At 39.1% G+C, this 27,832-nt stretch overlaps 1 protein-coding gene across 3 annotated transcripts; it reads left to right on the top strand.

Annotated features, from left to right (window-relative positions):
• The first annotated feature begins 725 nt into the window (after positions 1-725).
• MDM1 (Mdm1 nuclear protein) lies at positions 726-26,417 on the top strand. 3 transcript variants are annotated; one of them, XM_074870531.1, is made up of 15 exons: positions 726-805; positions 1,372-1,477; positions 3,738-4,099; positions 4,540-4,674; positions 6,753-6,896; positions 8,945-9,078; positions 11,117-11,216; positions 16,131-16,169; positions 16,538-16,713; positions 18,134-18,412; positions 20,129-20,277; positions 20,405-20,535; positions 21,460-21,718; positions 22,788-22,856; positions 25,107-26,417. In XM_074870531.1, exons 1-15 carry the CDS (start codon positions 788-790, stop codon positions 25,211-25,213), a joined length of 2,208 nt encoding a protein of 735 aa, XP_074726632.1. In that variant the 5' UTR covers positions 726-787; the 3' UTR covers positions 25,214-26,417. The 3 variants fall into 3 exon arrangements, with proteins under 3 accessions (XP_074726632.1, XP_074726633.1, XP_074726634.1); XM_074870532.1 differs by lacking the exon at positions 16,131-16,169; XM_074870533.1 differs by lacking the exons at positions 726-805; positions 1,372-1,477 and having other exon boundaries at positions 3,960-4,099; positions 6,753-6,768.
• Positions 26,418-27,832: the final 1,415 nt, after the last annotated feature.

The raw sequence follows: 27,832 nt of genomic DNA, 5'->3' as shown, positions 1-27,832 counted from the left end.
TGGCAGAGGGAGTGTGAACAGATTGCCTAAGCCATTTTGTTTAGTGTATCTCTTACCAGTTTTTTACCACCCTCTCAGCTGTTTTTGATGCAGTCAAGGAAAGTCAGGATGGAGATTAGCAGTGGGCAGGCAGTCAAAAGAGCAGGCCCCAAGGAAAGATCTGAACAAGAAGGTGGATTAGGATCTCCTGACCGTGCGGTGCGGTTGGGTGAGGTGGCAAAGGAGGGTCTACAGCCAGCACACCATCGCACAGGCCCCAGAAAGGTAAGGGGACTTGTTTCTTCTTTCCCTAAACGCTGTTTTTGTGCCAACCTATTGCTGCAAGCGTGGGCGTGTGATTTTTTTTTTAACCAGGCGTCCAACTTTCCCCTGCCCTTGCGCTGATTAGCACCGAGCACCCCACACTGACTGACACGCGGCTGGGCGCACACGCCTCCCTGCCGTCCTTCCCCAGATACGAAGTACTGGCGATATAGCGCCGTTATCCTGCCACGGGTCGGGGAAGAGGCGTTTACTGTGGGTAATACGGCGCCCGCACCCGGCCAACACAGCCCCCGCGGGTGGCGCCGTGAGGGGAGGCTGCGGCCGCACCCAGCCAACATGGCCCCCGAGGGCAGCGTCGGGAGAGGAAGTAGCGGTGGCCGGGCGCGGGCCGCGGCGCTCCCCACCCCCGCTGGGCGGCCGCCGCGCAGGCGCCCGGTGAGGCGGGCCGGGGTGGGCCGGGCCGGCGGCTTTGCCAGGGAAACGGCGGCGTTGACGGCCGCGGCCCGGCAGCCCGCGCTCCGCCATGCCCGTGCGCTTCAGGGTGAGGCAGTGCGGGGCTGCCCGGGCCGCGGCCGCAGCAGGGAGCGGGCGGGTGTGCGCGCCCCGGTGTGCGCGCCCCTGCGGGCCGGGCGCGGCGCGGGCGGGCGGGCCCCGGGCGTGGGGGGGGCGGGCGCAGCGGGCCCCTGCAGCCGGCCGGGGGAGGGGGGGCGGCAGGTTCTGGGGTGCCACCGGCGAGGCGGGGAAGGGGAGACCCTTGCGCTAAGGAGCGGCGGCTAATAAAGACAGAAGGAGTTCAGTCGTGCGGGAGGCAGAGGGTTCAGCCTGCGTCTGTTCCTGAAATGTTATTAACTTCAAGATATAAGTAGGTTTTTGCATACTTCTTGGTGCATGAAATTGTTCGATGCTGTTTCCTGCTATTTGGAGAGCAACCAACTAGCTTTGCTCTTCGATGGGGGTGGGTTTGGAAGATGCAGAGCAACCTGCCAGCGTGGCCGAACCCTGCAGTGGCCTTGTTGGTGTTTTTTACCTTGGAGATGTGTCACCAACAGAAGCAGCGAAGCAGGACGTGCACCCGTCACTTGACAGACACCTCTCTGTTTGCTGCAGGGGCTGAGTGAATATAAGAGAAACTTCAAATGGAAAACCCCAGAGTTTTGTAGCCCGTCCCAACAGCAGAAATCCTTGTGGGCAGGACTTCGGTCGGATCAGTTTGGTAAGCGCCCCGGAAAGCTGCCCCTTTGATTGCAAACCCCAGCTCCAGTAAGGCTGCGGTTTGCTGTGGTTGAGTGCATGGTCACAGTGAACCGGCAGCGTTTGCAGTCTGTGCACTTTGTGCAGTTAAAAGTATATTCCTACTCATCATTCAGAATATGTTTTTGAATGGCATATTCTTTCTGGCTACACTGAAACCTTCTTTTAATGTTAGTGCTATTTCTATAAAACCTGAAAAATATGGGCTTTCTGACATGCAGCCTAAGCTGAGTCCCAGATATGAAGCACAGATGCAGTGTTAACCCATACAGGGTGTGTAGAAGGAGGCACAGAGTTACCTGTGGTAAAATTCTGTATTTAAGAGGTGACTAACTTGGGAAGTTTGATACAAAGTAAAATTGTTATGAAGACTTAACAGGGACAGCTAGCTGAAAAAAAAAGATGAGCGTTAAATGGAAAAGCTTGTAGTACTCTTGTCTACGAGTTTGGGGTTGTAGACGTTACCATGTCAGGAAAATATGGGGTTGGGAAGTGGAAGACAAAGGAAATAGCATCTAGATTGAAAGGCCCATAGGGAGTTGAGGAATAGGACTAAGCTGGAGAGTGATGACAACTGCAGTGCTTTGAAAAGGAGCAGTAAAAAATAGGAATTATTGTAGTGGCACAAGACAGATTAACAAAATTGTGCAATTCAGTGCAACCGCACTATGCAGTCTGTAATGAGTCCGATATATTAATTCCTACAATATGATAAGTGTTCTAAATTGCGGCCTAGTAATTAAGAACAGACCACTGGGAGTAGGGTTTGTTTTTAATTGAGGTGCTAGACATTCTAATAAATAATTTAATCTTGCTAAAGATGATGCTTTATATCTATTACTGCTTTCTTCCATTACTGCAAAATAGGTATTTCTTTAACCTCGCTTTCCCTAGCACACGACTCTGTGTACCTGTATTGAAAAGTATAACTTCCACGAATTCTGAAACAGCCAAACATCCAAACACATAAACTTCTTTAAAAAATTGTAATCTATGCTTCTTTTCCAGTCAAACTAAACTGCAAATTTTGCAAGAGTTGCAGTACGGTAGTGAGTTATTGCTAGTACAGCAGGTTCTCCTCCTCCTCGTGTTTTAGCAGTGTTTTTGTGCGTACTTGGTGTAGTTTTCCAATGTCTTTGCATTTTCACTCCCACCATTTTTCTGGCCATTTAACCATCTACATCTTCAAATGTCACTCTTGACACCTCATGGGATTTGCAGATTGTAATTGATAATTCATTTATGGTTCTTCCTGTTGAAACATAGTTGGCAGTTTTAAGAATGACTTGGAACATCACCACAAAAAATTAACAGCTGCAGGTGGTCTGAGTTCCTTCCTGCTACTAATTCCTTACTGGAATTATTTCCTACCACCTGTATGTGTAGGCAGCTATGCAGACATTTTGTATACCTTTCACTATAGGTTGTTCTCTCTTTCTACGTTGCTTTTTCATGAGAGAGGAGTTTCTCCTAGAAAGTGTTTCTTTCAGCCAGTTAGGGGCCTTCACTGGCTTTTCTGTTGCAGTTGAGCTCTTTGCAGTTGAATTATGATTTCCTGCTTTAAATATGTTCAGTCATTCAATCCTCCTCTTAAAATGGTGGGATAATTTTATTTTTATCTGCAATTCTTTCAAATAACTTGATACCTGGTTTTGTTACATAGTCTTTTTACAATTTTGGAAATGCTTTTGCGTTCTTGCTGTAAAAAGTCACCAGCTATATGAGGTGGTTTTAAATCACAGTTGTATTAGATGGATAGGGATCTGTCACTGTCCTGTCTCAATTGGTTAGAACCTGTTCAGCAAGGTGTATTGTCCATGTGTAATGAGAAGTGTTTGTGGCATACTCTTATCGCTGCAGGTTGGTTATTCTGTATCTGTGTTAACCACCTTCTTCTCACTGGCTGTGTTAATTTTGTTATTGTTGTTCAACTCCTAGAGTCAACTTGCAAAAGATTATCTTGTGGCCGTATTTGCTTTGTAGGATTTTAGCCAACATAGTCCTGGAGCACCATGTTCCTGTCTCTCTTTAGTGGAAAGGAAAGGCATTCGCAGAGAGGAAAGAAGACAGAATTTTACAGCCGTGCCCATAATTCTTAGGCTCAAATAAAATAGTTTTTTCTAATAATCAGTTGTATGATAAACTTTCAGTTTATTCTTGTAATAGAATGATCTTATGTCTTCAACAGAATGTTTTTGTTAAACCTGATACATCTTTTACAGGAATCACCAGAGAACCAAACTTCATTTCCAAGAGAAGGGTACCTTACCGTAATCCACAGATTGCAAAGTCCTTTGAATGGACAACAGATTGTGATTTGAATGACCCACTTGAAACTGAAGCTCTTAGGACTGCAGAGCTGCACACAGACCACAACAACAATGATGTGAATCTGGAAAAAATCGAAGTGCCAGAAGGACCCAGACTCCCCCCAAAAGTTCAGTCACATTCAGTGGATTCTAGAGGTGAAATAGCTCTTGCCTTTGCAGAAAACAACATGAAGAGATCACCCTCTGCAGCTCCACTAAATCAAAATGAAGCATTTTCATCTTCAAAAAAGGAATTGGAGAAAATGGGTAATGGGGTAAGAGAAGATTTTTTTTTTTTTTTTTATTGACCAGTATAAAGTTCCTAATCTGATACTTACAGTAATGTAATGCACATACACCAATCTCTGTTGTTTTAACTCTTTCCTTAGTTCTGTATTTTGATATTCTATGTTGTAGCTTCTGTGTTGAGAGAACAGTATTTTGAGACCAGATTTTGGTTCCGCTTAGGTTAATAGGGATTTGCCCTTTGTGTGCCATCACTACTGATTTCAGTTAAACAAGGATTTAGCCAATAATGCATACACATTTTGGGGTTCTTGGCTATAATGAGAAAATGTACTTTGCATTCATTTAATTCATACAACCAAAAACCAAACCGCTGGTTTGAAAGTGTACATTGAAAGGTATCTGACTTGCAAAACATTGTAGAAAAGGGAAGAATCAGTTATTTTTTTTTTCTTTTTTATGTTGTCAGCTTCACAGAGTCCTTCAGAGGAAAGCAGGCATGAATATTTCACGTTTAAATACTTTCCCCAGAAGTTCTGAATATCAAAGTCAATTTGTTTGGAAGAGTCCTCATGAAAGGTCACCAATACTTGCAGCTGAACAGGTAACTTTAAAGAATCCAAAAAGTAAATGAATACTTTCTTTTATGTATCAGCAAAGTCGCTTACCTTCCAAGATTTCCTTTCTTCGTCTTTTGGCAGGGGAACAACAAACTGGAATGTTCTTACATGATTTTATTTTTTTTTCTCTCTCAATATACAAGAGTGCTGTATAATTAGATTTGTTTCCCTGTGATTCTTTATTGTAGTCAGGTCTAATTACTTGTTCTCCTTATGCCTGGTTGTATTCTGTCCTTTCTAACAGGACCATTTCCTTGTTTTCATTAGTTTACCTTAGTAGCTCTAAGGTCCTACTCAATGTTACCCGTCATTTTTATGATTTTTATGTTATCTAATATATAGCTAATCAACAGAGAAATGTTCAAGTGTTCTGTATTGTAACAACATGTCTTGCCACTGAAATCATTCAGGTTTCACTATTTATTCTCATGGTATTTTATGGGTTACCACAGTTTCTTAATTCTCAGTCTCCATCTCTGTGCACTTACATTTCTAAGCCCTAAAATGCATCTCTCTAGGGTTTTTTCTTTCATGAGAGCTGCTTATATTTAGAAGTGGAGTCTTCTGATTTTAAGATATTCTTGTGGCATTTTAATACATCTCATGAGTTTTTGGACTTAGTAGGATTGGAAATGCTGTTATTTCTAACCAGACCACAAAGAGTAACTCTGATTGTGAGACTGCTTTGTGTTTTCAATTCATTGTTACTGGGATCAGGCCGTAGGAGACTCAGTCCACCTTTTGGCATTTTACAGTAGGCACTTCTGCTTTTATTTTGTCTTCTGTTTCTTCACTAGGAGCATACATGTTAATGGGGTTACTACAGGTGGTGCGCTCTGTTTTTTTACCCACAGGTAGCAGACTTGTTTGGTAACAGCTTTCAGAGGCAATAAATGTTGGTAACTAGGATCAGTCACTATCCTGTCTTTTTCTGTTGGAATACAAAGCAGGTGGACTTACTGTGAGATATCTGTTCCCCAGCATTCCCTTATCCAAGGAGAACTCACTGGAATGCATGGCAATAGTGTAGAAGCCAAAGGACCGTTTGAGGAAGAGGCAGGTCCCAAGAAGTCATCTTATGGAAAATTTCATAGAGAATTCCGTTTGATTCTATTAGAAATCAGTTTGATAATTTCCTTATTGGTGCTTGTGAACATCATGCTATTTCAGAAGAAACACTGTGAAATCTAAAATAACAAACTTTTTTTCACAGCTTACAGAGTAAGAAGCTGTAAGAGTAAGTTTGTAGGCATTATAAACCCTTAGATAAATAGAACTTAGAGAAAATCTAAATATGTATAATTGTTTGCAGGTTCTAAATTTAAGATTAGAATTTCATGATAAAAATTATACATATTAACAAACCGATACTCTTTTGATTGCTATTGATATGATGGAGTGAATACTGAATAATGACACTATCTTTTATCTTTCCCTCGAAGAGATTCTGTGAAAATATAGGTTATCCAAGTTAGGTTACAACCCAGGCTTAAAGTCTCATAGCAAAGCTGAGGAAGATGTATGCTTGTGACATATGACATGGTTTTTTAATTCAGCACCTCATGAGGAGATGATACCTGACCACATATTAGGCAAATTCTCTACTTTGGTTTATAATACAGTATTGTTTGGAAAATAGTGGATAGCTCAAATTACCCAAGTCCTAAGCATCTGGTTCTAAAGCACAGAACAGTTGTCTGTTACTTGTGGACTGGACATGTACTGTGGACTCATAGGGAAGTTTTAAAAAAACTGATCCTACATACAACTCTGAAGGTGAACTGTCTTCCCAAATAACCAAAACCTCTGTTAGTGATTTTCATTAAGAATAGCGTTTGGCCACAGGTTTAACTGTGTCTGACTTGGTCACTTTTAAATGTATCAGATGAAGTTTCTCTTCAATTTGTCCTAGAAGTTAATGAATCTGCACATGCTGTATTTGTACACGTGGCCATCTCTCTGCTTATATGTGAGTGTATTTGCATGAAATGGTTAACTGATTTTGAAAATTTAGCCTTAAGGTAAGCAAATCACACTCTTTTTTGTTTTCTTTCCCTCCAAGGTTATTTGCAACACAGGTAAATCCATACCTCCGTTTAAATCTCCTGCAATTACTTCTGAAACTGCATATGAGGGAAATTTCAAAGGGCCTCCTCCTGTTAAGAGTCCACAAGAGAGAGGTGGTTCAGAAGAGAAAGAATTTCTGGTTTGTGAACAAGTTTCCTTAAAAGAAAGGCATTAGTATACTTCTGTAATTTTGATTGTTCTTTTCTATAATGCGTGGGTGGGTTTATTTTGAAAATTTTTAGTTATGTTTTTAGAGCTGTTGCTAATGTCACTGGACTCAATCAGTGGTTTTGCTATAAAAGACTGAAAATAACACTGTACAGCTCTGTTTGCTCTTAGGGGTTTCTGTAATGGGTTCTGTAGTTTCTGTAGTGCATTTGTTCAATTTACAATGACATTTTAAGTGTGTTTTTCCTGTCACCTTAATTTATGAGTTTTCAAGTGGGTTCTTCCTTTTTTTTTTTAAATTGAAACTGGTTTTAGTCATTAGGATAGTTTCTGAAATCTAAATCTCTGATTTATACTCCGATTGGTACCAGTGTAGTCTCTTGGTATGCAAGAGGGCTGGATGAGAGGTCTGGAACTTTTTTGATCTCATAAATCAGACATAGTGTGAACTAGAAAAAAAGTATTTTGATGCATGGAAGATGCCACAGTTAGAACTGATTTTCACTCAACAGTTTAATTTGAAGAAACATGGAGGAAGGGTTACAATTCATTTGCCTTTGCCTTGATAAGTTGAAAGGTAGGTGTATTTAGCACAGCACTGTAACAGGACATTGTGTAGCCTATGTAGGCTCTGTTACTCAGTTCAAAACATTAAAATGTCTTTTATGAAAGTAATTTGGCTGTCTGAGGCCTTGCATTTCCTTGTCTTGCTGTTGGCTTGGACAGACAAGTGGACTTTTAGGAAACATGGCTATGGCCGTTTTACCAGATACATTAAATGAAAAGGAATTTTTTCAGACTGATACCTTCTAAAAATAGGTGAGAACAATTTAGACTGCATGACAGCTAACCTATTTTGCAAGGTGGACATATGAATGAATATTTTTGTAGCAAGCTGTCAAGTGTAGTGTTGTCTAAATGCCTGCAGGCTAGCTAACCATCCTTCAGATAAAGGACCACGTGAGTCTCTTCAGTACCCATCTCTGTTCCTTGATAAAAACAGAAAGAGCCATTGTCAGACACATGTTCACTAGGACCATTACTGAGCAAAACGCATACTTAACATGGAGTCCCTGTTGCTCAGTTTAAGCTGTTGGTACTTTTGAGGTTCTTAGAGATGATTGCTGGCTTGGAGGCTTTATAATTTAAAATTCAGACCTGCCCAGTGCGTTAAATCTCATCTGAGAGTGAGGAATTTTATGTCCTCTTTTGCTTCTCTTAGCAGATGTGAAGAAAGCTTGAAAGGCATGAGGCTTTCAGGAAGCATTTATTTGTTTTTAATATTGAAAATTCAGTTTATGTTTTCCCGAGAGAGCTAATAAAGTGAAGGAAGAGAAGGAAAATTTGGTGAAGGTGTCTGAAACACTTTTTGTTTATACTGGTATCTCTTCTCTGAAGAGTGTCTTGAAAAAGTTTTGGTGAACTTCTTTTTTGCTTTCCTTTTTCTTTTTTTTTTTCCTTGAATCTGAACAATATCTGTGAAGAACTCTAGCAGAATCAGAAATCATGCATGAGATTTCTGAGAGGATAAAATAAGCAGGAAAAAAAAATTTTTTTGAGAACTGGATGAGTCAATCTGACCCTTTATAAACCAGCATGGCAACAAATTAAAAATTTGCCTTTTGGTTTATTATCAATTGGTTTATCTTGCTTGACTATAAAGCTAAGAGGTTTTTTTTATTTATTACAAATTCCAGAAATACATGTTAAGTCTTACACAACTCAGGTTAGAATGTACAGATATTGTATTATTTTATTTCTGTGTTTCACGTTGAATTCATTTTGTAAAGTGTACAAAATAGGTCCTCTCACTAACTGAATGTTGCACTCAGAATCTTAGCTTTGGCACTTTTCTAGTTTATTTTTGTATTAACAAAGGAATGTAATATTCTTGTTTGTATTAAATATGCAAAACAGTTAACATTAAAATTAACTTTGCAGAAGCTTGATGTCAAAAGGAATATGAGGGTTTTCAGATTGTTAGCTAATGTGGTATTTTTAAAATTATCTTTGCCTTAGAGTAAGAGGGAAGAACCGTTTCAAAAGCCAGCAGAAGATGCAGCAAAACAAGGGAAATCAGAACAGAAACATCCTAAACAAAAAAATAAGCAACATATCAGTCCAAAGCCCCTCTCTTTACATACAAGCCGTGGGTATGTATAAAATAGGAAAACATAGCCTAGTGAATAGTACAGCAGCCTAATATTTAGAATGGCGGATGATGGACCTTTAATCACGCTGTCCTGCAGTTGCAGGGGCAAATGCCCCCTTGCAGTGCTGGGACTGAGCTTCCTGTGGGTACATCTAAACCTGGTGTTAATTTCTATCCCCTTCTCTGGTCAGCGGAAGTGGAAGCTTTGTAACTATACTTGTTCAACTGAACCTTCTGATGCAATAATAATAATACTATTAAATTTAACATAAATGAAATTAAATTGGTGCAGTGCTGCTACTAAACTAAGCTTTCAGTGAATGCTTTGGAAGTTGTAGTCACCTCTCAAACTGATCTGCTGTGGTTGCTCCATGTCTTAGAACTGTGATGATTGTACTTGATGTCTGCTTTTTCTAGTCTGCACCACCTTCTGTCCCAGAGTAGCAAAACCAAACAAACAGGTAAAGGGAAATAAATTTGTCCCATTTAGGGTAATCTGACAAGCATGGAAATTAAATGAAATTGTATGCTACTGAGGGCTATTCAAGTATCTTTTTCTTCCACCACATACCTGCATTGCAGGAACTGCTCATGTTTCCATTTTCTACACATCTGAGATATGCCAGGAGAAATAAAAGTCTGGAATGGATGTAGGTTTTAGAATGCATGAATTAATCCATTTCTGCTGTCTTTGTGCTTAGTGTATGTCCCAGTGATTGCTTTCATTCACATGACTTTCTGGCAGTGTTAAGGCATTAGATTAAAGATGGGAGAGGAGACTTACCTAGGTCTGAATGCTCTTGGATATTGGGAGATAATTACAAAATGATCACCCAAAATACTATGAAATAAAATTGCTTTATGAAAAAGTGAGTCGATATAGTGTAGTTAAAACCTTTAACTGTGGTTTTCATAGCTCTTTGATGTAGTAGATTGTAGTAAGTTTTGCAGTGAGTAGTGTGTAAAATTCTTGATCATTTGCTATGACTTTTTTCATTTAAGGACAAATTTCTACCTCTTATGCCTTCAGTGTCGTAGCACAAGTCAAAAGTTTCCAAAACAGTCACTGGACAAATAACTATCAAAATGTGCAAGTGACAGGACTGTCACTTTGTATGCAACCTGCATTGCATAGCCTTCTTTTGCAGCAGAGTGACTGGGATCAAGGCACAGCAGTGATGTGTTTTTTGAGCTAATCCATTAGTTTTGCAACTAAAACTGAAGGAATTCTGTTAGTTTCAGAGAAAGGGACATACGGAAAGAAATTTTTAATATAAAGGAATTTTTTGCCTTGGTATTTTTTCTTTTTACAAGGTGCATTTTATTCTCTGACTTCAGGCTTTTATGATCTGTTTCTGAAAAAGGGCTGAAAAAGAGGACTTTTTCACCAATGGTGAATATATGAAAATCAAGTTAGTAATGTTCTGAACCGAGACTAAAACCAAAAGCCTCTTGAGATTTAAGCTAATAAATCCACAGTTCAATGCTGAAGGACTTGAAATATTGCTTATCATGTGCTTTAGGTTAGAAGATGTTAATTTTTGTGTGTGTATGTGTGGCAGAAGGGAAAATAAATCCATCCTTTCGAGTACTGAGGCCTTTTGAAGATCAAAGCCAGTAGGACATCGTTAGATGAATTATACTGGCTGTTGTTCTGGTAGTTGAATGTTTCTAGCCTCAACAATTCACCCCACCCATATGGTCCATTTTGCATTGAAGGAATTGAGGCTTATGTGTGTATTATGTTCTGCTGATCTGGCTGTCAGGGCAAAAGCTGCTGGCAAAACATTGGGAGGAAAAACCAACAGGAGTAACTACTTGAAGAGCCACCAGCTGTGAATGAGCTTTTTCACAGCTTTCCTAGTTGTCTTGGTGTGGACGAGCTGTGTTTCAAAGCATGTGTTTTTCACCTCTCAGCCTGGCATTTAAGTGCAAGTATACTTATGATTGTTGATACAACTTTAAAAGTGCTCTTAAAGAATATTCTGGATATCGCTTTACTCTGTCTTTTTCCCCTCTCCTCATTCTTGATTTCTTAGGAAGATGAACACTGAATATAGGTCAAAATTTTTGTCTCCAGCCCAGTATTTCTACAAAGATGGAGTTTGGTCTCGTATCAGAAGTAAAATTCCCAACCAGGTGAGTATTCTTAAAAAATCTGAAGCCTGAGTATGCTTTGTATTTTGATTTTTTTAATGCAAAAAACTTTGGTTTGTGGTGTTTATAAGATACAGTTTTGAGATTGTAATGCTAATGACTCAAACTCCCAAAGGTGAGTATACAAAAGAAGATTAGGTTCTGACAAGCCAGTATAATACATAGTAAGAAAAAGAAAAGAGACAGTGTGACTTAGAGAATGTATTAATGTGACATGCAGAGTGAGGGAGGAGTTCTGTTTCCCTTACAAATCAGAATCATCCAGAGCAATCTCTTGGAGCAGATAACTGTAGTGTTGATGTTCAGCCCAATTGTAACAAGCATAAGTTTTCAAAATGTAGGATTAGATGATAGGAGATTCCAAAGGAATAAAAGGTAAAGGTCAACATATGTATCAGCCTAGGTCAACTTGATGGTTAAGATCAGTTTATTAGCTTGCCATGCTGAAGCTGTTCAAAGCAGTCAGCTGAATTCAGTCATACACAATACAAAATTCAGAGCTTCTCTTGCAAGTTTCAGCCAATCTTAAGTATTTTCATGTAGTTCATTCAATAACTGTGATCAGTATTATACTCTATAGGAGTTTGTTTGACAGCACTCTGAAAATGCTGAACGGCTTCAGGACCATAGGATTTCTGAGCAGGATTATTGAGTATGGTTTCCTGAACTAGTCAAGTAAATCAAAACTGTTATCAGTGTGGTGAGAAACTGCTAGAGCTAGTTCTGCAACTACCAGATTTCACTGAAGTCACTCTGGCTTCTCCCAGCTGATAGAGGGAGCCTTCATGAGACACTCTGTGTGGCTAAATGTGTGGCAGATACTTGGAAATGTGAGTTTCCTCATCAGCTGAGACCAAGCTGATGGGGAAGACAGAACTGGAGCGGATGGCTCTAGGGTGGTGGGCTTTGAGATTTTGGAAATAACATTCGCTGGGAATTGCAGGAGTAGTGTGGTAGCATTCAGTTTTATGTTTTCTCACTGGACTTGATCTAGAAAGTAATTTTATTTCTCTTTTTAAGCAAAAAGAAATAGATGTTGAAAATATATGAAATAATGAGAACTAGGTCTCAAAGTTTAAAGTATGTTATAGTTTGAGATAATTCATAATCAGATTTTGTGTATGCATGATTGAGATAATCCGTTCTGTGAAAACAACCTCATGAGGATTGTTAGAGGACTAAAAACAAGCAGTATTTTTATTCTTTATATGTATTAATATATGCATTAGACTTAGTCTTACCATCACTAAGGCTGTAGAATAATCTAAACTATTGCATGCAACCCAACTGTAAGCAGTATACAGAATGTTTCTGTAGAGTATTATGTCATTTTTCTGGCATGTAAGGCTTTCGTCTGGAGACTGGATGTTGCATCAGTAGTGTTCAAAACAGTCAGGAGCAATGCCTAGCTTCAAGAGCAACTGACTGGTAGGCAAGTAAAGGGAAGGGAACACGTTGCCTTGAGTAGGTTGTGTTTGCGGCCAGCTGAGGTGAGTCACTGCAGTAGTGAGTAGAGCTCACTAGTACTGCAGCACTGCAGTAGAGTCAAGGGAAAGAATGAGGAGACTGCAAGTGAAGGATGGGTGTTCTGCTTTATCAGGCAGGATCCTTTTTGGGTTGTGTTTGAGAGAGGTAGGAAGTACATATATGTGGCATTTAATTAGAGCATATGAGATACCAAGAAATTCCCACACTGTAGATACGCGTTTTGGATGTGTGTGACTTTTCCCTGGAGGTTTTCTTGCTGACAAGGGAATTGCAGAAGAAACTAGAAAGGAGTCACTTGGGAGTAAACATGATGAAATAAAAAAAAAGAATTATTAGGACTTTAAGGGCCTTCTAAATGAAGGAGTTGTGCTGGGTAGCTGGAAGAGCCAAATTAATTTAAAGACTGTAGTAATGGCTGTTTTATTGATGACAAATGTGCTTGGATTACATACGGATTTTTATGTATGCATACTTACATTAGATCTTAGTATGAGTTCATGTAGAAGAGACTTTTGTAATTGGAATTACCTGAATTTCTCCTCTCGCTCTTAGACTTTAAATCACATGCCTGTGAGCATACGTCATGGTTTAACCTCTGTAGGCAGCTGAGCCCCACACAGCTGCTCGTTCACTCCTCCCCAGTGTGATGGGGGGATTGGGGAGAGAACCAGAAGGGTGAAAGTGAGAAAAGGGTGAAAGTGAGAAAACTTGTGAGCTGGGATAAGGACAGTTTAATAGGTAAAGCAAAAGTTGCGCACACAAGCAAAGGAAGGAATTAATTCACTGCTTCCCATCGACAGGCAGGTGTTCAGCCATCTCCAGGAAAGCAGGGCTCTGTCATGCGTAATGGTTACTTGGGAAGACAAACACCATCACACTGAGTGTCCTCCCCTTCCTCCTTCTTCCCTCAGCTTTATACGCTGAGCATGATGCCATATGGTCTGGGATATCCCTCTGGTCAGTTGGGGTCAGCTGTCCCGGCTGTGTCCCCTCCCAACTCCTTGTGCACCCCCAGCCTGCTCGCTGGTGGGGTGGGGTGAGAGGCAGAAAAGGCCTTGACTCTGTGTGAGCACCGTTTGGCAATTGAAACACCAGTGTGCTATCAACAGTTTTCAGCACAAATCCAAAACATAGCCCCATACAAGCTACTCTGAAGAAATCTAACTCTATCCCAGCCAAAGCCAGTACAGCATATCAAACTAGTTTTGTTCATAAAGCGTAACAGTGAGCTTGTGTAAATGGGATACTGTGTGGGATTTTTTCTATATAGAGTTCTTCTAATTTGCTATTGCCTTGTTAATATTTCCATATATATCATTGAGGGTTATAACTCTTCAACAGGAAGTTTTTTGTGGGTGTAGCAAAAATGAAGAGCAATATTAAAGCTTGGAATTTTCTGGTCTTCAGGACAGGTTGGTAGAAAACCAGTGTTAATTCTTTAAACCTCTGTTAACGCAAAAATAAAAATCCTGATAGACCTTATCCTTGGCCAGGGCTTTTTTTTTTTTTTTCCCCCCACATCCATCAATATTTTTGTTTTAAGAACTACAGCGTGGGATCCAGCATGGCTAAAATAGTAGGACTGAATAAAATACTTCATTCACGGTTGAGACGTAAGAAAGAATCTAGCCATTTCACAAATATGTTAAGAGCAGATTAATGAAAGTATGCAAAACTTGGAAAAAGTGTCAAGTGCATCGGTTTTATTGTAAAGCAACAAAGGTACTTTGGCCATTTACAGTATAGGCTGCCCAAGTCCTTTTGGTTTCTACATGGTTATTCCATACCTGTTCCCATACTAATGCACTGACATGAAGAGAAATGTTCTTCAAAGCTGTATCTAATTTCTGCCTCTGATGGGTACATCTTTTGTGTAAGTGATTATATGATAAACTCTGACTGATTCAGTCTAGTTTCTACCTTAGTTGGGACTGCACATGGTTAAGTTTGGGTCCAGAGCAGACTTTCTGAAGTTCTGAGCCCAAACACGCGAAGACTGTAATAGAATCCTGGTATGACCGTAGTGATTACTCTTAGACTGCTACTCTACAATATATTATTAAGGGTTGCTCTTCAGCAGTCAAATGAAAAAATCTCTTTGAATTATGCTTTTGAAAAATTAATACGGGCAATTCATAATCGCAGTAGGGCTCTGAGCCCTGTGTCCTGCTGAGATAATGCTGCCCGCTGCGTCACTGAAGGAGGCAGTTGCCATTTGTACTTCTTCACAATTCACTGGAGACATAGTATTCTTCCTCCCCCTGCAGTGTCCTGTTGCTCTGGATTTATATTCCTTCTGTTGCAGCTGTCATAATTAATTTTTCATTCTTCTACTTAAAGTGAATAATCCAGTAGATCACTTACGCCTCAAAGTTTAAACTCTCCTCTTAAAATGACAAGTATATATTTTTAATGGGCTATTCTTTGGAAGTTTAGTGAGTCAAATTGTGGGATCTTAGCTGGTGTGGGCTAAGCGGATTTCCATCTGCTGCATCCACTTACTTTTAGTGGGTTTAGCGGAATTTGGCCCACTTAACTCTGTTCCTTGCAGGAAGAACGATGCGAAGTCTGGTATGAAATAAGAATAAATAAGAAAAGCTATGAAAATATGCTGGAGGAAGTGTCAGTATTACTTTTCTGCTCTTTGGCAAAATACTTATTTCCTGTGAACCACTTTTTAGTGGGCCAGAATTCACACAACAATATAACAAAGTTATTTTTGATAATTTAAACATAGAAGTTTTGTTGCTGCTTTTTCTTCCTGCACTTTGTGTTTGGGTGAAGGACACATGACAGTGTGAGTGTTGAAATAGTTTTAACCATAAAAATGATCGTGTAAGGTCAGCAGTATAATGTCAAAAATGATAGTGTAAGGTCAGTGGCATAATGTCTAAATAGGGGACTTACACTTTTTTTAAAGACTAAACCTGACCTCTCATTCTTACAGTTACTGATAGCCTAGAAGGAATGATTTTGATGTTATGTCTTACATACAATAGCACCAAGAGTTGTCATGTAATCATCAGCTCCTCACTGAGATAAGATTAATGTAGCTAGAGACAATTGCAGTGTTCACAGCATACAAACTCAGTATTACACATGCACATAGATCTGTTGGCTTCAAATAATCATGAATCAGTGTGTGGTGAATGTATTTTTGAGTGTTAAGACTTAGAAATCTAAATTAATTTCCTCAAGGTTGGTAAAAACTGCTGAAATACCAGTGCTGATATATTAGTTTTAGAGCTTTTTATTGCATCTCAGGGAGGCAGCATAGAGCTATGTTGACAGGATTTTAGTATTTAATTTCTTTCTTAGGCTGAAATAAACTTACTAGGGTGATAATAACAATACAGTGTTGAGAGAAAAATAAGAAATTTTAAAATAATTCTGTATTCCTCTCCTTAGGCATCTCAGAACACCCTAAATTCCATGTGGTATATGGAGGTTGGTTGCATTGAAGTTCCAGTTTCTCTGTTTGGAGCACTGTGTCTGGGTGCTGATAGAAAAACTAGAATCCAGCACTAAACTTATTAATAGTTGCTGCATAACTTTTTGTGCTCATTGAATGAGTAATTGACAATTTTGCTTTGGCTTCATGACTCAGACATGCTTACTAAATATACACTTCTGTTATTTTTGCTTGCTTTTTGTTGCATTTATTGCAGCATGCAATGTTTGTGCTATGGGTGGCCCTGTATTATGAGTAACTTGCCTTTCTCCTTTAGCTGCCATTAGCTAATGCAAATACGTTATAATATAGCCTCTTAGTGAACTTTAAACAGACATGTAACGTATGAAACCTTGACGTGCAGGTGAGAGAACTTCGAGAAAGAGCAAAAGCTTACAGGCAACGAGTAGAGGGAACACACTTCTCTCGAGACCATCTCAATCAGATCTTGTCAGATAATAATAGTCTTTGGGATGTGTCCTCAAATTCCAGTTCAGAAGAAGGCATCAGCAACAACATCAGAGCACTAGATCTTGCTGGGTAAGATTGTAATTCCTGCCTATTATTCTGTAGCTTTGAAACAGAGCAAAATAACTGAATATAGACTTAGCATAGCTGTGAGATCTTGGATGCTTTGACTGTATTCAAGATGTGATTGGACAGGGTGCTAGGTAACATCATCTAGGCTCCCTTTCCCCAAGGCACGTTGGACCAGATCGTCTTTTGAAGACCCTTCCAACCTGGGCTGTTCTACCTTTCTGTGATATGTAAATTCTCTAGAACAGATCAGAGTATTTACCTTCTCACAGGTAGATAAGTTGATCTGTGCTCAAATTGAAAATGAGGCACAGTCCAGTCTTCTGAAAGAAGAGAAAGTTACTTGTTTATAATTCTCCACAAATGCATATTTAGTGCAGCAACCTTAGTCTCATCAAGTCTGGAGGAATTTTGCACTGAGTCATACTGAAGTAATATTCTTCTTTCCACTGGAATGATATGAAATATGTTTTGCCTACTCAGGTGTTAACAATGTTCTTGTCAGGATTAATTAATCTTATGGTTGAGTCTTAGACACTGTTTAGTACTGAGATGAAGACTTAGAAACTGGAATGGTGTACATCCATTTTCTTCTTTCTTTGAAGGCCATCAGAATTGGCAGATATTAAATCCCTTGCTAGGAAAATTCAGAATTAGTATTTTAGTAAAATGTACAGACAGCTATTGCTAAAGCAAGGAGGAAAAAAAAAAAGCCATTTGTGTCTCTTCTGAGATCTGATATTTAAAAACAGCGCCTTTTTCTGCAGTCCACTTAGACTGCTGTATGCACACTACTTGTCTTGTGTGTGTGAGAGGGATCTATCCATTTGCATGACTGTAGCTCTAATAAGGGTTGGGGGGTGACATGTAAAAGAGTATTTATTACACTATAATGTGTGATACTAAGTATGGTGTAAATTTTTGGTTTACTAGTTTGATTTTTGTCTGGGATATACAGAACCTCTAACTGATCTCATTTTTGTGCACTGGGCTAATTTACACTGATTTCTGTGAGCAATTGAGAGTTTAAGACTTTCAAAAGTTGTGCCTAAAGAGGAGTCTAAACTGCTTGACTCACAAAATTGTGCCATCAGACATTGTCTATGCATGGAACTAGTTATTTTTTGAGTACTTCTGATAATATAACTTGTTAAATTGGAAATGGAGCCCTAATTTTACATTCTGGTTTTGGGAATGATAATCCAGAAAGAGTTTTCATAGAATATAGTTTGAAAAGGGGTTGTGCTTAAACATCAGTTAAAACTTCAGTGGAAATAAAACCATTCATCATGTCAACTGTACCACTTTTTAATATCTGAGCTGTACTTTTGTCAAAGGACTGAACTGGATGAATGTGCTCTACATAGACACGTGTATATCATCCAAATCAATACTATGAAACACTGCTTTCTTTGTTACCTAGAGTTTCTGAAAAAGACACTGCACCAAGCCTGAAAATGCTGCAGCAACCTGACTCCAGAGAACAGCCACAGCAGGACAGCACTGAGAAGAAAGACATGTCAGATGCTTTAACTGTTCCAGTCAAAAGGCGTTTAGTTTGGGGTGAACAAGAAGGTACTGAAGAAGGGGAGAATTGGCAGTCAACAGAAGAGAAAGAGAACCAAGATGAACAGACTGCAGTCGTGGCTCAGCAGTTAGAAGAAAACAATAAGGATGCCAATGAAGATAAGAAAATTGAAGGGTAAAACTGAACATTTTTGTGGTGTATATATATAATTTTTTTCCTCAACCATCTTGGAAATTTGTAGGTTAACTAATTCTTGTTTTTAAATCAGCTTCACTTAAGAGGGTGTGTTAGTGTGTGTTAGTGTGACACGACTTTTGTTTTTAACAGTATGGTAAGGAATGAGAAAGTTCAAGACATTGAGCTGGTTGATGGAAGTGGATCTATCATTAAGAATACTGGATTTCTAACTTGCAAGACAGAAGTTTGTAGAAGCATGAACAATTCTGATGTTTTTTTCCAAAACTTTAAAATTTGCAGTACGGGCCTCTCTGAACAAACTGTTCATTACACAGCAGCCAAGTGTAGTGAAAATTAAAGCTCACCATTTGCTTCAAATAGACAGCATAGGATTGATAGGACTGAAAGGATAGAATACCTGTTAATCTTGTGCTTAAGCATCTCAGGTGCCCTCTAAGCTCAAACCACAACACTAGCATCCAGTAATCACCAGTGATTATGTTACTGAGCACAGGTGGGAAAAAGGTGGAGGGGTATTTAGAAATAATGAGTGGTCAGTTCAGTATGTGCATAGTACAGTGCATAGTACTGTATTTGACAGTTGAAAGATCCAAATTGTATCTAGTTACAGAAGTCTTTGGCTTTTTACCATGCAAGTTTTGCATACTTTTTTGGTAGAACAGTATTTTTATTTCATAGATATTTAAATCTGAATAACTTTGGCCCTTATTACCGTACCATCTAAGCATTTTGTATTCCTCATTGAGTTTTATCTTTAGTGTTGCAGCACAAATCCAAGGTAAGGAACTGTAATTGTCTCATTTAGGGATAATACCCTGTATGCAAAATCCAGGCAAAGAAAGGTTGAGATGCTAGACTCAACTAGAAATGAAATGCAGACTTTCAAAACTGCCATCCTGGAAACCTTCTTAAGTTTCTATCTAATTGTGAAGATTATCTAGTTTGTGTATATGTCTCTGATTGACATTGAAGATTTTCTGTCATCCTGCAGTGTGGCTGTGTGTGTGCTGAGATCTGCTCTGGACTTGGCCATGCAGAGCACCTTAACACTTGCATGTTACCTAAGCCTGCTCAAGAGCTAGAAATGAGGCTTTTTTTGCCTAGATGTCCTCAGAGTGTGTCTAGCATGCACTGGTAGGATCAGGTTCCTTGCAGAGTGGGTATGCAGCCACCTCCTTTTGAAATGCATCTGGAGGAAGAAGACAGAAGTGGTAGTGCTGATTTATTTAAGAACCTGGGGGCTAGAGTGGTTACATAAATGTGGGATACTTGGTTTCAGTTCCACCACATTGACTGAAAAGAGTCAAACCCACATTCCCACCTCTAAGGTGGCAACCAGGTTCAAAGTTTTTCTGGGCAAGTACTCCTTCCAGCCCTCCTTTGAGTTTCTGCTACTGTGCAGCAATACGTTCAAGGTTTATTGGGAGAGAAGAAGCCTGAATTTGCAGCATGAGGCTGTTTCTGTATTTTATCCAGTTATAGAAAAAAAAAATATACGGAAACTGAGGCTCGAGGGCTGGAATCCAGAAGTGCCCACTGCAAGCAGATATTTTAGCTACAGGCTGTTGGTGTTTTATGGCTCTAACTGTCTTGCCTTAGGCTTCATTATAGGAATGTATTAGAAGCAAAATGCTTGAGTGCAAGACTCCTGAGTCCTTAGCTAATCCTTTAATCATATTCATTTTTTTGCAGTGAGAATGCCTTAGGATTGAATTCTTCTGCAGCTGTGTCAGATTCTTCTTCTGTATCCTCAAGGACAGGCGGCAGGCTTCCTACTCCGAAGCTGAGAGCACTTGGTGGAGCTCAGAGGACTCATCATGATCTCACTACTCCAGCTGTTGGTAAAAAGGCTTTTAAATGCAAAGCAGTATTTCAAGAACTAAAGAAAAAAAAAAAAAGACATGTATGAATTAACTTACTAGGTTATTTAAGGTAATAAAGCATTTTTCATCTTTTCTACTACAATAGGAGGTGCGGTTCTAGTGTCTCCTCCTAAATTCAAGTCTTCGTCTTCACAGCAGAGAACACGAGCTTTAGGAACAGACCCTTCTTCAGTGAAGCAAGGTGCAAGAGAAGCTTCAAAAAGAAGGTCCTTCCAGGTGAGCCAGAAAAGAGACTTACCATTATGCATTTTAGGAATGTGCTATTAAAGTAGTTGTGAATAATTTATTTAATGAATTTTTTTCTTGAGTTGTCATTTGCTATTCTAAAATTCTCATAATCTGTGACTGAAAAAGGCTGAATAAATAATTTTTGGGGGGTTATTAAGGAAAAGGGTTGATATTGTTGGAGTGAGGTTGGATGAGCTTCATTTTGGCTTTGCCTGCTAAATGCACAGGATCCATTTCTAAAAAAAAAAAAATTGCTATCAGTAGTTGTTGATTTCCCCTTAACGTTACTGTAGCTTGCCACTGACATAGGGCACAGCTCCATATTCTGTGACTTGAAAGGAATTCAAGAAGGAAAGGTTGGGTGCCTACGTACAAGATAGGTACATGTGTCATAATAGTTTCATTCTCCCTTTACTTTTGTGTTTCTTTTACTTTGCAGCTTGCATAGTTACTAAAAGAGCAATAGAAACATTTAGGAGTTGTTTAACTGCCTTCCTCTCAAAATTGTGGGGTTTTTTGTCAAGTTGTGCATAGTCTGTGTTCTACAAAGACATCTTCTGTAGTAAATTCTGTAGTAGAAGCAGACACAATTGCATGAGAAATTGGTTATGTTGGTTTAAAATCTAGGAATACTGTTTTTTGCTCTGAAGAAAATAAGCTTTTGGTTTGACCTGACTAGATTACTTTCAGACTATCTTAAGCACTTGTTATTAGGAATAGATTTTCTTTAAGCTGTCTCACAAGCTTGAAATACTTATTCTTCCAGTACCCTTATGAGAGGTGTAACAGTGTAAAGGCAACATTTGCTGCATATGTGAGGATCTGTACTGGAAGGCTGTATATGAGATGTTGGGGTTTTGTGGTTTTCTTTTGATTTTTTTTTTTTTCTTTCTTTTTTCTATTGTGTTTTAGCCTGATGTGGAAGTGGAAGCTGTTTCACTCCTTACCTCTCCACCTGCTGGGCTGGGAACTTTGGATCCTCTGCCACTTAGGCAGGATGAGCGGCTTCCTAACAGTGTTTCTGATGAGCAAGTTCCTCTTGCTTCAGCTGATCGAGAGCGTTCCTCTACACCTCCTGTGCTGAAGTCAGCCAAAAGCTGCTCTATACCTGGCTGGAGTCCCTCTCGTCGTATTCAAGGGACTCTCAAGGATCCGGAATTCCAGCATAATGGTGAGTTTTGTGTATTAACTGGCTGTGTTAGAGTGCTGCAGGATGGAAGTGGCTACCATGTGGTGTTCAGGCCAAGAGAGTGCTGTGCTTGCTGCCTTACAGACTCTACAAAGAATGTGTGGTTTGTAAACAAAAGTGTTTCCTCAGCAAGACTAAAGGTGTAGTAGAAATGTGCATGACTCTTCACCTTAGTTTCAGATTCCTCTAATATCATAGTATTCTTGTGGTTAGTTGTCTAATTTTGCCTTATTAATTTCAGTAAGTACTTACTCATTATGAGAATAATTTGGTTTAGCGTGAACAGTTACAATTTTTAATCTTTAGGCTACAACTGGATGCTGTGACGCTTTTCCAGCTGCAGTTACCAACAGTGTTGTGTAACTGGGGACCTTTATAGTGTAGTATTATTTTGCAGGAGTTGTGGATTTCTGAGAGATAAGCTCCTTAAATATTTCTGCAGGATATGGAAACAAAAAAGCCATCTATAAAAGATTTACTGGATATTGAGAAAAGCCATTCTTGGCTGAGGAGGAATTTGTGCTGGAGCATTTCAAAGATTTTTAACAATGTTTAGGAGTACTGGGGGCATAAATTTGCTAAAGAGAAGAATCCTTCACCCCTTAGTCAGAATAAAGTTGGCATGTGCTTAAATCTCCATTCCGGAAAGAATTTCTATAGCTGCTTAAGGTCCCACAATTCTTGGTCTTTTTATTGAATGGTATTTCCATTCTAGAATGGAACAAGTAGTTGTCAGCTTAAGTGGGATGGTGAAATCCAGAGAATTTGGAAGGAGGTTAGAATCGGTGCTGTGTTCTGGCTCTGCACCTCAAGTGCAATTCACTAAGTAAATTTTACCATCTACCAAAGATAGGTGCTTCGAGAAGAATACAGTGGAGTAAGTATTCAGCTTATAATAAAGGAGTCTCGTGGAGTTTTTGGTACGTTTGCTATTTATAAGAGTCGTCTTTTGGAAATGATGTGGTAAACATTTTTAAATGTTCTAAAATGAAATATTATCCTTTGTCTATTTTGAAATGATTCAAAAATGTGCCTTTGACTTTTGTCTTAGGGAATGTTGGCAATCCAAAAATGAGATCTTTCCAGTTACCCCTTCCAGAAAGAAACTATAATGATGAAGGTATTTCTTGTCCCAAAGTATTGTATATGATGTGTAATATACCTAGATTAATTTTAACTTTTGCACTAATGTGAGAGGTTTCTGGATGCAGTAATACTGGTTTATGTGTTTGCATGAATAGCTACTGCATTGTTTAGTCAGAATAATTTGAAAATGTTCATCCTAGTAATCTGAAGCATGAATATGAAGGTATATTCTAGTGTGAATAAACCATTAAATGCAGCTGAAAATTAAATAGATCACTGTGGGTCAATATGGTTACTAGAGCTTGCTCAGTTCCATAGCTAAAATCATTTCCTCCCCACACATTTTTTAAGCCTTTTTGTTGATAGCAACAGAAGCAAACTGAAAAATTATCACAGTCCAGGTTGCAGCTGCAATAACTTTGGATGCAACTTAAAAGGTACCAGAAATCTTCAGATAAAGACTTTGCTCATGAGACTTCAGCACCAGATATGCAATATAAAATGATTCCTCTGACTTTAATTTTCCCACCTATTCCTCTGTTCAATGTATTAGGGGTACTTAATGGCATTCTGTTATCCTGATTGCTGTTTTGGCCTTTTTTTCTGTTTACGGTAAAGTTAACCTGGGGGAACAGGCAGCGCACAGCCCACCAGTGTATCTTCATGGCCCTTTTGTGGGCAGACACAAAAAACCTTTTAGTAGCATGAGTGAACCAAAGGCACTGTAGCCTCATTAGCCTGAGCTGCTATGCATTGTTTCTTAGCATGGTGTATGAGGTTGAGCTTGGTATGGTGCTGTGCTACTCGCAATCACCTGTGCTTGGTTCAGGTTAGAGTATGGGCAGAGCAAGCTTATATCTGATTGCAGTTTATTTATAGATACACCCCAGAGCAACCAAAAGTTTTTTTTCTGTACCCCTTACGCTTGTTTGCTCCTTGGTTTTAACCAAGGTTCAGGCCGATTCTCTGTTTTACTCATTGCAGTTGGCTGGAAAATGTGTGGGTTGTGCAGATGGCTCAGCCAAGCATCTGTGTATCTGCAGAAAACGTGCAAAATCCTATCATACTCTGCAGCTTCCCCACAAGCTTGCTGCACACAGATTAAATGCTGTAATTGCTGTTTCTTTTTCTTTTTTTTCCTATGAGCTGAGTGATCATGTAGGAGCTTTCAGAAACAAGTGCAGTGTGCCAGCTCACAGATACTTCGTATGCCCATATTTGTTCATGTACATACAAAGCTGGGAATTATTCCAATGACATGTCTGTTTGCAGAAGTGCGGTTAGCAGTTTCCTCATACATGGGACTATAGTTGTTATGCATAGTGTGTGAGCCCGTTACGGGCTGTTTGGATCATTGTATTTCAAGAATTTAGAAATGCTGCTAAAAAGTTAATTGAAATGCTGACAAAGTACAGGTCCTGTTAGGATTGAATTGTGGAATTTTTTGTTGTTGTTTTGTTGGTAGAGGGGGCTGGAAAGTAGTGATACAGTTCTTTTTAATCCGTTGCAGAATGGGTGTAATTAAGGTTGTTTTTCATAGAGAGCATCTTGACAGAATTGTAGTAACATTTTAATAATGATGTTAAAGAAGTATAATGTGCTTTATCAGAGAAGCAACATCCAGGCTGCTTAATTTTAAGAGTTATGCTGGGTGTGAAGTGGACCCTGTATTCAAAAGGAAGAGCTTTCAAAAGCACATTTTTAAAGCATGCTTCTTGTTGTCTTTCTGTTAAACTTCCTGTTTGCTTCAGAAGACACATTTCTTTTAACAGCTTGTGGCACGCTAGCTGGGTTTGGCACAGAAGGGCTCTTTTGGCAATATAGGTTCTGATATTTCAGTTATTTGAAGGTTGTCTGCTTTGTTTGAAGTGGTGCGTTGCTTTAATGAATATGTTGTTATCAGAGGCTAGTCTATACAGACTTCAGTGGCAGAGGAACGATTTCTGAGGTCTTCTGACACAGGAGAGTAAATGTAAAGATGACTTGGAGAATCAGGCAATTTCCACGTGACAGCAGGGATCTCATTCTAGAGTTTGTCAAGAGTTGGGCATGTAGCTCTTTTAAACTTACCTAGCATTCTAGTAGCTTTCTAGTGAGATTCTTCTCCAGCATGTCACTTACCAAGTAATAGAATTAAAGTGTATCGTGGTACTATTTCAGCATTCATTGTGAAAGGGGGCATAAAAATATTTGCTCTTTTGAGGTCTGCCATGATTGTCAACTGTGTTTTAATATGTATATTTGCTCTTCCTATTTACTTTTTCCCTTGTTGCTTTCCCTACAGATGACAGGTTGTCTCAGATTTCTGCTCGCTCAGCAGCATCTAGCTCGCTTGCATCTCAGATACTGGAACGAGCTCAGAAGAGGAAGGATTTCTGGGGCAAGACATAATCTCTCCCACCTGATGTATAGAAACTGTTCTGTAAAACGATTTATTTTTTATAGTTTGTAGTGTACATTTTAAAAAATTGTGATGGTAGATATCATGCAGTATCCTTTCACTTATCACTAATATGGCCCAGCTTTCAGGACTTGCCATTCCAATTTAAAATTTCAATATTTAAGCCAGTGTGGAAAATGTAGGTCCTTTATATCTGAGAGTTACGTCTTAATTCACTGTGTCGCAGCAGCCATTTGGGGTTGTATTTTTTTTTTTTTACAGTGGCACTTCTTGAAACTGAGATAATTATTTTTTTATGCAACCTGTGTGTTACTTTTCAAGGTGTTCTGCTGCAGTTGTGCAGTATGACCTGGGACAGTATTCAAGGGCAACACCATAATTCACCAAATACCTCAGCTGCTTGATTTTAACCAGCTATCTTAAAGGTAACTGTGGTATATTTGTTTATGTTACTGTATGAGTTGTCAGTACAACTCAGTGCTGTAACAAAAAGTTACTTTTTCTACTTTCTGCTTTTAATCTTTTACCAAAAAATTCTTACTATTTCTTAACGAAGCTAACATGGGACATACAGGAATTTGAGAAAAGACATGAAACTTTAGGGTTTGTTCATTGTCCACGGTTTTTTGCCCAGGTTGACTATTAGAGTTCAATGTGTACAATACTGCAGTTTGTCAGGTGTACTGGTATGAACATTTCTCTTTTTGTGGGCAAGACCCGTGTTTAGTGTTAACTTCAACTTCTCTAGAAAATCAACCTCAGCCACCTTAAACAGTGGCCTTCCCCAGCCCCACTTCACACTCAGGTATTTAGGAGTAGTTGATCTCTTAAAGTAAACTCAGAAGAATGTTTTTTCTTGACATTTTAATTACCTCTCCTTCTAGTTGCCTGTTTCTGGGAGACTGACGTACTGTTATGATTGTCACAGTGAAAAATGTTCGTGATTTATGCTGACAGCTTGTTTTATCTTTCCAAGCAGTGCAAACAAGTTAACATGAAGTAGAGGAAATAGGTGGCTAGCAGGCAGTTTGGTTCTTCTCGTGTGGCTTCAAGTTTTAATATTACTTCATTTGGCAATTTTATACAAGAACAATTTGAATTTTGTATACATTTGATTACATTTTGATTTTGTACACAGTTATGTATGCATATTACTGAAAATAAAAAAGGTTGTTTGATTTGTTTCTATTCAAATTATGCCAGATAAATTGGTAGAGCCTGTTATGTTGGCACTTCTCTGTTTAGTTCTCCATTTCACCTGTTCATCTGGAATGTCTATGGACTTCTGAAAGACAAGAAGTTACCTCAGAACTGATCTTCGGAAGGAATAAGTTACTAAAGCTAGATATGTTGATACTTGGAATCGTGGCTGGCTTACAGGTGCTTGGAATCGTGACCCAGAGCAGATGGATGCTACACAGGCTGGAAGGCTGCAATGCCCAGAGGGCTGGTCCTGAACAAATGAGGTGTTGATTTAAAGAGTGAGTGCTATCCAGCACTGACCATGTTAGAAAACAGTGTCCATTTCTTCCAGAAATCATGCATTGCAGTAGCTTCCTACCAGTGGAGTTGTTTGAAACAAATCAAGGTATTTTATTAGATCTTGAGGAGTTCTGGGATTATTCTGTGGCATGCACTTAATATGTAAGTTATAATTGGTCAGAAAGTTTCTACTGAAAAGGAAACTGTATTTGTGTGCAACAGCATTTATGAAAATTGCCAGTTTTCCTCTAAAATAGCTTTATAACGGAGAACTTAATGGCTAAAAAATTGAAATATTTTTGTTTAGGAGGGAGTGTTGCTGCAGTATATTGCAGGTGGGTTAATTTGGGTGTCTTCTGTCTACATTCTTCTTATTCAACATGTTCTCATGGTTCTCATGGCCAAGAGCTCTCATCCATTACTTCTCTGTGGTACCTGTACTTTGAGTTTTATGAACTGTGTCCACTTTTTAAGTGTGGTGTTTTTCTAGGTTTGCCTGGGATTCCTGGCTATCTGACAGCTCTGTCAAGAGTTTTTGTGAGGCCTAAGTCATAGATATTATAACAGCATATGTACCAATTTTGCTTACAGTATTGGGCCGTGAGTCTGGTGCATCTGGCTAGCTCTGAGTTTGTTAGGTGTGTGCTGTATTGTACGTGTATATTGATTTCTGCCAGGGAGACAATAGATGTGGTAAAGGAGAGAGACATTTATGTTGCATGGGGGTACAAACCCAATTTAGAGATAAGAATGGAAGCCCCTTGTGTCCCACACATCATCATAACATTATTTCCCATCTGAACAAATTTTAGCTTTTGCCTGAAATGTTCTAATTGAATTTACTTTGAGACAGAAGTCTTTAAGGGAAATGTAGACAAAATACCTTTTTTGAGCAATGCTAGTGTAAGGATTCTGAAGGGTGCTCTTTTGTAGTCTTTAAGGCACACATAAAATTTTTTATGCCTGCTTTCTGCTTATTGTTGTTTATCTAGTTCAAGAGGGTTTTTTGTTTTTCTGAATGTTTGAGACCAACCTTCAAACATGTTTCCTGTTGTGTTTTCCAGCAAGCTGAACATGGAGAAAGGGTTCAAAAGTGCACCCTTCAATAGTAATTACAAGTGTGTGCT

Source organism: Strix uralensis, chromosome 5 (assembly GCF_047716275.1).
Source record: "Strix uralensis isolate ZFMK-TIS-50842 chromosome 5, bStrUra1, whole genome shotgun sequence".
In the NCBI taxonomy this organism is placed as follows: Eukaryota; Metazoa; Chordata; class Aves; order Strigiformes; family Strigidae; genus Strix; species Strix uralensis.
The sequence above is the reverse complement of the archived record's forward strand: the minus strand, read 5'-3'. Positions and strand labels throughout refer to the sequence as shown.